The sequence below is a fragment of the Ptychodera flava genome, chromosome 4, assembly GCF_041260155.1.
Source record: "Ptychodera flava strain L36383 chromosome 4, AS_Pfla_20210202, whole genome shotgun sequence".
NCBI classification, from domain to species: Eukaryota; Metazoa; Hemichordata; class Enteropneusta; family Ptychoderidae; genus Ptychodera; species Ptychodera flava.
In genome coordinates, this window is record NC_091931.1 from 29,185,272 (window position 1) to 29,195,876 (window position 10,605).

Consider the following 10,605-nt stretch of genomic DNA (forward strand, 5'->3'; position numbering starts at 1 on the left):
CAAAAATTTTCTCCCCGCCCACTGAAAATAGTGAAAATTCTTCCCCGCCCACAGTAAATATAGATTTTTTCGCCCCGCCCGCTGATTAGTTTTGAAATTTGCCCGCCCGCTGAAAAACGTCGCACGAACAGCTTAGTTGGCGGCACCTGTTTATACCAACATTCCGCATGTGGTTTTGGCCAGGTCACGTGATAGAGGGGCTTTGCCTTCGTGTAGGTTTGTGCTCGCGTCACGGGAGAACAGGAAAGTGACCCGAAAGCGATGGTCACGGCGTAAATGATTGTTGGTTTCAGGTAAACATGATTGTTCACCGGTTGCCTTGACGCGATCTTCATCAAGCCTTGTCAAAGGCGACTTCATTTGGCACTTGCCACATAATTTCGAGTGAATGAAGGACAGCTTATTAGGGTGTGCCTGTCTGGTCATCATTTAGGAGTCCGCTTTATGTGGCAATACTTTTCTATTTCATCATTATCCGCAGTTACTGTAGTATCGTCTTCACCACAACGGTCGAAAACCACACACTAAACCTTTCCAGTTTGTGAAATGGTCAGTGTACTCGGAAAAATGGAAGACGAAACAATAAATTACAAATAATAAACATTTAATGCACAGATTAACATTGGTGTAAATAATGATCATGACCTATTTGTTCCTTGGGCTATCAAAACAAGTACGCCAGTTGTGACGTTTGCAAAGTGAGATCTGATTTTCAACAAAGGCAGTGTTATCGATTGATTCAGGTTTACAAAGAAATCGTCTGATTTTCCAGAAAAAGGGTGTTTCAATTATATTCTTATTCTAAACGTTATTTCAATAACACATTGCGCATGGACAGTGAATCGGCGTCCGAGTCATGTTGGGCAGCTGTTACTCGGAGATCATCGGTCAAATCTCCGCGACTTTGGCAACGACTTTCCATTTTGGTATCCCTGACCTTTGGAACGCTTTGTCAAATTTCTCCCTTTCCTTTCTTGCTACAAAATTACAGAATTTACAACCCTGTACGTGATAATGAATTACAATACAACCTTGGACCTAATTAAGTTACAAAAACGTCCTTCTGGAAGGCAGCGATGCATAACCTGATATAAAACGTACTGTACTATACATTACCATACTAACATGGAAAATACACTTTAGAAGTTGACAATACCTCGTGACTGATCATCAGCCGGCTGATTACCGACTGGGATAAAACACTTGTTAAGGTAGAACGCACCTCGGGGACAGACATTCAGACTCTCAAACTTTTACAATTCTCTCTTCTGATATACCACATGTGGGGGTTCATTTTAAAGCTCTTGGTGTAAGAAAACTTTTCACCGGCTTAGTTTTTCGAAATTCGAAATTTTTTTCATTTTTCTCCATAGAGTTAACACAGTGATGGCGGCCATTTGAATTCAAAATATCGGTAAATCTTGGGTAATTTGTTTCTCTAGTACCAAAATTTGCATGGTGACCCCATATTTTTATTCTTGATTTTGAAATAGAATGGTTGAAAGGTTCCTTAAGGAAAGTTTGAGCAAAAGTTTAAGTTTTTCACTTCCGAGGCGCATACTACCTTAAGTGTTTTGGCTAAAAGATTGGTGCTGACGATTTAAGCTATATACAATATTAGGATTTATAAGAGACTTAAACGCCAAGTTTATCTGTAAGGCGCCCTTCAACAGCACAGTGGAACTGGCCTATCGACCAAACGAGAAAAATTCTCCTCACGGAGGCCTTCACCCTTACCATAACATGGAATACTTTACCTCCCGTTTACATTCAAGATATAGAAGTGTCTTATGTCCCTCTTAATAATGTTATTCCACTGAGCGGGAATCTCGCTTCGTAGTCAGTCACATGTGAACTGCTTTTCGGATCCTCTATTCACCACGCTTGCCTTGATTTCCAAAAAAATGTAATTTGTTTTTCTCTTTTCGATTACAGTGAATTTTACGAATAGTTTATTCCGAAACGGCAGCTAGCGACGTTGCTTGATTATGAAAGTAATTGATGGGGACTCTGAAGGTTCGCGGTGACTGTACATACTAGTTTCAATGTTTTACAAGGGCAACTGTGCAGCTCAGATAACTCTATTTGTTTAGCGAGGTCCAGATGTCCAATACTTATGTATAGTACGGAACCCAAACGCGAAAAATGCATTTGAAATAGTATATAAGATCTTACATTAACGACCGTACCGTTACACCACAAAGACCACGTTTTGGTCCGAAAGCTCGAAGGAACACAGCACACACCGTACGTAATTTACATTCAACTTTCTTTTTACTACGCGACCTTCACGATTTTGCCCAACAACGTCCTTTTTTCCGAGAAAGGTCTATCTGTCTGTTTGTGGACTTGCACTCTCAATGCGTTCCCACACATTGACATGGAATCCGGCTGTTAAGGGGGGTAAGATGTAAGACAGAAGTCTTTCCTTGGCATACTTATCGATTTCAACCGGGGACCTTTCCCCTTCGGATTCGAACGCGGTAACTTCTTTGAACCAAACTTCCCACTGTTCCCAGATGTAGAAGCCCGGAAAGCCTGGAATGGGGCCCTCATCCGGCGGCAACTTCGATGCGAATTCACACTTTCTGAACGACTTTGCGACCGGGGGATCTAGATTCGACAAGGGGAGCTCATTCTCGGAAACGGCTCCCACAAGGTCGAGGTCGGGCTTTTCCCCGAGCCTGGTAAACATTTCGTGCAGAATGTGAGACTTCAAGTGCTCGGTGACAATGATGAGATGACGTATCGACCGATTGCGTTTGATGCTGTCGAACACGGACAGCAGATCTCGGTCGTCACCAAAGTGTTTCACGACAACGTATCTCAGAAATTCACTTTTCTCTAGCGCGTTCGAAAAAGACGCGGTCGCTTGCTCGCGGTGCTGTTCCTGTTTGACTCGTCGGGCACCGCTGAACATCGGGTGACTGCTCAGATCTCTGTACGATCTTCTGCTGGGGGACGGCGAAGAATCCGGCGTCCCGTGGCCGGAATTCAAACGTCGTTCGGTGTTGAGGGAAAGTTTGCTCAGAGATTTGCTTTTAAGGATAACATTAGCCAGCGCTTCCCTTCTTTCGGCACTCAGGAAGCTTGACGCAAAATTTGTGCTCAGGGATTTAAGGTTCTTGTGATCGGACAAATCCTTTGCGATGTCACGGAATAATGTCTCCGCTTGCCTACGACCATACAAAGAAAAGTGTTCGAGACACTGGCTTATGGGTACGGATATCGCGTTGTGGTGTTTCGATTCATCGACGTTGATGCTCAGGCGTAAATATCTGAGACTGGTAGAGGCGGCCAGTGCTTCACTGACATGCGGCAAGAACTTCGAGGGACATTCGCCTTCGATTTGCAAACCGACATCTCTAAGGCATTTGTTATGCCGTATGACAGAAGCTGTCATCGATTCTAAAGAATGCGGGATCGAGATCACGAATCTCTCTAAATGACTGGCCAAGCCCAAGGTATCGAACAATTGAGGTTCCATGTCTGTGAACGAATACGGGTAGTTGAACACAAGGTTTTTAAGTTTAGAGGCGGCACCGTCGTCTGGGTTGGTGCGCACGTACTCGGCGATGACGGTAGTCAGGCCGGAGAAAAACTGCGACGTGCAGCGAGCGCTGAAAATACTGAGCGTGTTCGGTTCGCTCAGTATGGCGGGGGCGAGTTGCCGCGCGAAATCGACGCGATTGCCCGATTCGTGCAGGCAAGTCAGGGCGAGCTGAATCAGGCGGGAAAAGTACTCTGTGTTTGGTTTGGTCGTCGATAGGACATTCGTGAAGGCTTCAAACAGCTCATCGGCTGCGGACGACAACAACCCTGCGAGAAATAAACAAACGTTGTGAAGCTCTTCAGACTCCACGACGGCAGTGAGAATACTCTTATCGTGTGCCTCACCACTTCTGTGAAGATAATAAGCGGCTGTATACTCCTGAAAGGTTTTGTGCAAGAAAACCCAGTATTTACAGTTCTCGACACGAGAGGCGCCATATTCTTGTTGGAGAAATCCAGCCTCCAACATATCTTGGGTAATCCCATTCCTATCAAGATCCTCTTGCCTGAATAAGCTTCGCTTTTCTTTTAGGCCATCAAACGCCATTTTACCCAACTTTGATAACTTTGATTCGAAATCCCCAGGAATTTCTTTACACTGTGACACGGGTGAGTCATTTTTCTTTGAGAATCTCTTGATGATACTAACGATTATCTGACGATAGAGTTCAGTCACCTTATTACCCCAGAGCGCCCTCTCGCTGTCTTCCCAGAGAACGCAAAGTAATACAGCGTTCAACGGATTTGTGGTCAGTATTTGTATATTGTCGTCTGCTTCGATCATGGAAATCAAACTTTCCGCAGCACCTTCGTCGGATTCGAAATATTTCTGGATGTAACTTGACACACTGTCCAATGTGAAACCCTTGATAATGTAGTGGCCGTCGATATCTGTGACCAGGTGATGGCGCTCTGTGCTGCGAGATGTTGCAACTACAGTTGCCTGAGGCAGAAATCTGCGTTTCACAAGCTTTAACACATCACTCTTCCACGTCGACTCCAGTTCGTCGACTCCGTCTAAAAATATCAACACCTTATCTTGATTTTTCTTTATGAAATGTTCTAAGTGGCCTTTGTCACGTCCGTATCCTCGGGGAGAAGTTGATCAAATATTGCATCGATGAGTTTGCCACTGCGAGTAACTTGCCTCAAATTCAAGGCAAACAGTAGATCAAAATTTCCCGCCCATTCCAAATCGTCCGTTGCCCAATCTAGCGTGAACTTCCGACAGAAAGTGCTTTTGCCTACGCCGGGCTCTCCCTCGACTAAGATTCTATTGCAACGGCCCGACACAAGTCGTTTTCTGAAATCACTTTCCGAGCTTGAACTTTCAACACCGCGCTCCGTTCTCGACGTCACTTCTAGCTCTGTGTAAATGTCAGTCGTTCTAAGTTGGAATCCGGCTTCAAACCAAGGCGTCGGATGGATCTTGCTACTGGAGTTGAGGTAGTGCGCCCTCAATAGTTTAGCACACGATTTCGCAGAAGCCGATTCTGGAAATAATGCGAAAAGAACCCGCTGATATCATACCTGTTTTATAAAGCATTTCAAAGGATAATTTCCGCAACTTGGTTTACACAAAAAACTTACCCATAACTCTTGTACGTTTTCTGCCATTTTTGCATCTTCGATACCCTATCAAATATTCTGTTACCATGCAATATGCACTCAAAATGATCTTGCGTGAAAAAATGTCTTGAACTTGAAATATCTTTGGGAAAGGTAACGGTTTTGATTTATTTGGACATGCAACAGTTTCCCTTTGCAGTTACTGAACTGTGAATTTGAGTATTTATTTATGTTTACCTGCTTCACCGACTCCAGAATTATTGTGACCATTTGAGAAGTCGACGCTGTCGAAGCTTTCACCTGTGTGTATGGAAAATAGTGCGTAAGTTTCCTCTATATTTTCCTAATGAAATTGCCCAGTGACGAGCGCGACCAAAAGGGATTTTTCCCCTGACTTTCCAGGTCAGGTTCAGTCCAAAGATACGATCAGTATGTCGAATATTGAAAAGGCCAGTTTGCTCTAACTTTTGATGAGTGTATTTTGTTATGCCAATTAAGTTGTTCTGCTCACTAAGGCATATTGAGACACACAGTGTTCAGCTCGTCATAAAGTCAGTACATTTGCAACCTGCATTGTTATTGTTCACACGTGGATTCTGTTCTAGAATTCCAACAAAAACTATAACGGTGTCTTATACGACGAACAGACGCTTTGCTCAAAAGCTGAATTGTACCTATTTCAACACCAAGGGGATGAATGTGGTTGACAAAAACAAAAATGGTGAAGAAATCATCAAAATTTACACCTACTCCTGCTGGCCCTTTAAAAAAATTCTACCCAAAGTTTGTCTGTCCATCCCTTATTCCAAAGAGTTCATGTTGGTCACTGAAGTTATCAGCAATAATCACTTCACATCACTTTTCATTATTTTTGTTCCACTCAGAAACGAAACATTATCAAATTTCTTATCAAAACATGAAATTTTAGCTGTCAGATCTCTGATCTCCCTTCGATGAGTTGGCGCTGGATTACACTGTCAATACATAGATCCCTCTCTCCATACAAGGTCCATGCATAGACCTTCCAAAAAAAACTATGGTCAATGCATAATGACAATGTTGGTGTTTATAACAAAACCGTTGTCCAGTACTCACAGCTTATGATATGACTGATCTCATAATATGTCAAACGATATGTCAAACAATGAATGAACATTTATCATTGTTTCACGTGGAGTTTAAAACATGACAGATGTGTGACGACAACTGTATTTGTTGTCAGGAGAGTTCACAGATGGAAGTTTCAGCGGGGTAACAATTTCTTTTGCACAGATCAGTTGTATGCGTGACTACGTTACAGGGGTTTGAAAGTATCTTCTTTGGATATCATAAATAATCCTCACCTCTAGACTAGACTTTGAACCTGGAACCAAAACATCACTGACACATGCACTTACCCGAATCAAGCCGAATGTCACCGATTTTCACCGAAGATGCATCGCCCGTGACAACTACGACATTTCCATCACCTTGGACGTTGACCTCATTGTGGGGGGTCTGCGCGACACCACTATCGGTTCCTTTGTCTTTTTCCTATTCGATGATGGAGAGAAGACAAGGCTTCATTAATTACAAGAATGATACTTCCATAGTTTTTCATCATCTAAACCCCCAGCTTATCAGTCGTGCCGCGATAAAACGCCGACATGTTTCATGCACATGGAAACGTCCCCACCCCCAGTCAATACTTTTATCACACTATTTATACTTCCGCTCAATTGAACTTTCAAATGTGAGAAACATTCTTACTTCAATATTAAAATTGACCTCTACGAAACAATTATGAGGTCACCGACCGTTTGCAAAGCGTAATTCTTCGATAGTAATCCTTATAAAGATTCAAATGATATGAAATTACAATTTCATGAAAATCGAGTTGCCTTTTTTCAAGAACAAGTAAAAACATAGTGCATTTATGCACATACACATCCAATCACAATAACACAAAGCATTCGATATGGTACACAGAGGAATGTGATTATTTTTTGTCTCTGTCTGTCTGTCTGTCTGTCTGTCCATCTCTCTCTCTCTCTCTCTCTCTCTCTCTCTCTCTCTCTCTCTATATATATATATATTATATAAACACCAATTACTTCAAGTAATAACATCATATTACAAATTAATAATATCAGTTACTTAAGTTTCTTGCATCGAAATTTAAGTAACAGATATTATTACTTTGTACTTGAAGTCATATAAGGTTATTCCCAAAATACCGGGATTTGTGTCCGAGTACATCGTGCAGCGGAGGTATTGTCCCTGAGACGCGTAGAGTCTCGGACAATACCGAAGCGTACGATGTACAAGGACATAAATCCCAGCATTTTGGGAATAACCTTATTATTATACATCTTTTTAGTCCAATTTTACACGAAAGAGGTCGAAATTGAGGCGTCTTTTGGATGCCCGTCGCGCAATGTACTGAGCGATCGCGAGCAGACTGGGAACGCGTTGAGCGCGTCCGCAAGGCGCACAGAACGAAATTTCAACCCGCGCTGCGCAGTGTACATGGTAGAAATTGTACGTCAGCAGCATAATTTCACTCGAATTCACAGGTTTTGGACCGACCATGATTTAATTTGTGAAGTACTGAATGCTAAGAAGTATATATTCTTGTAAAAAATGTAAAATATTCTCTTCTTTTTCCCCATGTTGACCTAAAGGTGTGAGGTCAAGGTCAAATAGCGTCGAATAACACCTAAAGTTATTGTACTCCGCGTCTCCTGATACCGAAACTTACTGTACGACGAAACGCCATAGGTTACAGACACAGGTGTATAATAATTTGTGTTATTATTTAGTACGCTCTGCTTTTAGCATCAAGCACTACCATCTCCGACGACGACATCTATATAGTTATTATTTAGTACGCTCTGCTTTTAGCATCAAGCACTACTATTTCCGAAGATGACATCTATATACTTTGGTATACTTATATATATATATATATATATATATATATATATATATATATATATATATATATATATATATATATATACTGTACACATACTGTTGGCGTACATAAAGATGTCTGAAGCACTGCTGTCTGCAGATACACCTAGATGCAAGTAATGTAAATATTGTTCTGTAAATGTTAAAAAGTGTTGTTTTTCATTCTGTAAATATTTATTGTTGCCACCATATAACTTGTGGACAAATTTCAAATCAAAGTTATTGAACAAACTCAAGGTTGTGTATTACATGATCATGTTTGAAGAAGACTTTTAGGTGCATCTACATGCAGCATTATTCAAATATGTTAATGTATGCCAACATGTCTCTGGGGAAACAATCATACATAGTATTTACGATTGTAAGAGCAGAACTGAAAAAAAATCAGCAAATGCACTGATGACTGCCGTATGTAAATCGGACTGGAGTTGCCACAGGGAGACGTTTTAATAATTTAACTTTCATCAGTATCGTTCATCAATATCAGTAACTCACTGCTGACCTTTATGTTTAATCACCTCAGTAGTAATAATTATTTTCCTTCAGGGTCCTGTACAGTTGGACGGGAACTCCAAAATTTCAATGTTAGATATGAATCTTCACGTCAGACTCAAAATGAATAAAATGTGACGATGGCACATTTTTTGACTTGATCACCCTCATTCATCATGTTAGTTCTGTTATGAATCATCCCATTATAATAAAGCCATCGCCTGCGCCCTACAAACCTCGTATTGGCGTGACATCGACACGCGACTTAAGAATATTCGCAACGTACCGGTAAAAGTGTTAGTATATTAGGTCTACACATCAATAGCAGATTTCCTATACGATAGGTATGTGAAATCAAAACAACAGAACGACTGCGCATTCAACTCCACATGTCACAGACACCGCTGTTACAGTAGAGTGCACTTTAAGTTTAACAACAACCCGAGCCGCGGCACCAAAACATGCATGAATCATTTCTTAACCTTGAGAGCCCATATGATCTTGAAGACTCGACGCCAGAGATGCCAAAAACGACCCGTTTGTTGTTGTTTGTTTGTTTTAAAATGTTTCTCCTCGCTAACTTGTCGAATAAGTTTTCTACATGTCAATCATGCATGTCACTGCTGCCCCTTGCCATTACAAAGTAACGAACTGAAGATACACGGTACATGTTATTGTTATGCATATTACTGTACTCAAAGGAACGACACGTCATCATTCGCCCTCCCTTTCAATGACGGCTTTGAATCGACGTGCATCGCCCGGTCATCCACCCCGTCACCGACCGACTATACACGCCGGCAGATCATTCAACAAGATCCACGTCGACGCATTATCCGACCTGCTGTGTGTGGGCCCATCGTCGGACTCTGGTTTGGCTGCACCTGCCAACGGCCACTCCACGAGACCTCGACCTGTAAAAGTGTTTATAGGACCTTGTGACCTTTCACTATCTAGCGTAACCACAGCACAAAAAGGATTGACTGTGTTGCGTGAGACTGTATTGTGTACTTTAAATGGCCGTTTTCCAGAGCTGCTCATTCATGTGTCAGATAACTCGGGCTGTAAGATATGAGTCATACACTTCCCTGCCATCAAAACCATTACGTCTTCGCCAATTTCTCAGCTCATTTTACGAAGATACTGCGCTATCAAAACTAATAAGGAAGATGAGGATATCTGCAAACACGGATGTAGCCCACCTTCACGGATAGATCATAACAAACAGACCGCGCCGGGGCTGATTCACGCGTGCACTCTGTCACCGCTAATGCATTGTAATTGCCAGACTCATGTATAATATTGTCATTATCATGGATCCCCTAGCTATGAGTATTGAAAGACGAGGCGAGATACATGTTAGCCTGATATCGTTGTAATGCAGCCACACACAGATAGGTGTGTATAATTTGCGAACGCCGAGATGTTTCTGAACCGCGCCTGTTTTTTTTGAACGCAACGATTCTGATAGCTAATAATTGTATATTAGGTCTATATCACATAATTATGTCTTTTTTAAACACGACCCCGACACTGTAAGGCTCACACTATCAGAGAAAATATTTGACCTTGAAGAAGAAGAAAAACGAATTATCCGGAAGCTGAAATATGACATTGCATTAATCCCGAAATGTGAATACGGTAAAATACAGTATTCTGGGTGACCGATTGATCGAAAGACACAGAAAATACGATGTACCCTAGCCTCTCTACTGAAGAAAGCATGTTACACATCTTTGCGAAGCCGTAAACAAGAAACACACCAACAACATTCGCTTGTTTTTACGTACTGCACGACAAGGCTACCCGGTGCCAGGGGCAGTATTCCTCGCCCAGGGCGGCCACGAACTAAATCCAAATACAGATATCCATACGATTCCACTAAAAACTCTACAATCGATACGGGATTTCAATTTGTAAGACATCACGCCCTAAAATGCAAAAGGTTGGCCTTACCATTACATTTCCGCTCTGACGACAGGAGCCTCCACTGCAGCATTCATCGGAAACTGCGCTTGCGCGGGGGAAGCCTTGAAA

At 42.0% G+C, this 10,605-nt stretch overlaps 1 protein-coding gene across 1 annotated transcript; it reads right to left on the reverse strand.

The window, feature by feature from the left end:
- Nucleotides 1-587: 587 nt before the first annotated feature.
- LOC139131403 (uncharacterized) lies at nt 588-10,605 on the reverse strand. Its single transcript, XM_070697429.1, has 4 exons — nt 10,525-10,605; nt 6,519-6,654; nt 5,359-5,421; nt 588-5,045 (listed from the first exon to the last, which is right to left on the reverse strand). Exons 1-4 carry the CDS (start codon nt 10,525-10,527, stop codon nt 4,615-4,617), a joined length of 633 nt encoding a protein of 210 aa, XP_070553530.1. The 5' UTR covers nt 10,528-10,605; the 3' UTR covers nt 588-4,614.

Excerpts from the sequence above, each read along its gene's own strand:
- LOC139131403 (XM_070697429.1), bottom strand. Across the intron at positions 5,422-6,518 it reads TGACATTCGGCTTGATTCGG|GTGAAAGCTTCGACAGCGTC; the intron begins GTAAGTGCATGT and ends CCATACACACAG. Across the intron at positions 5,046-5,358 it reads TTCTGGAGTCGGTGAAGCAG|AATCGGCTTCTGCGAAATCG; the intron begins GTAAACATAAAT and ends CATTATTTCCAG.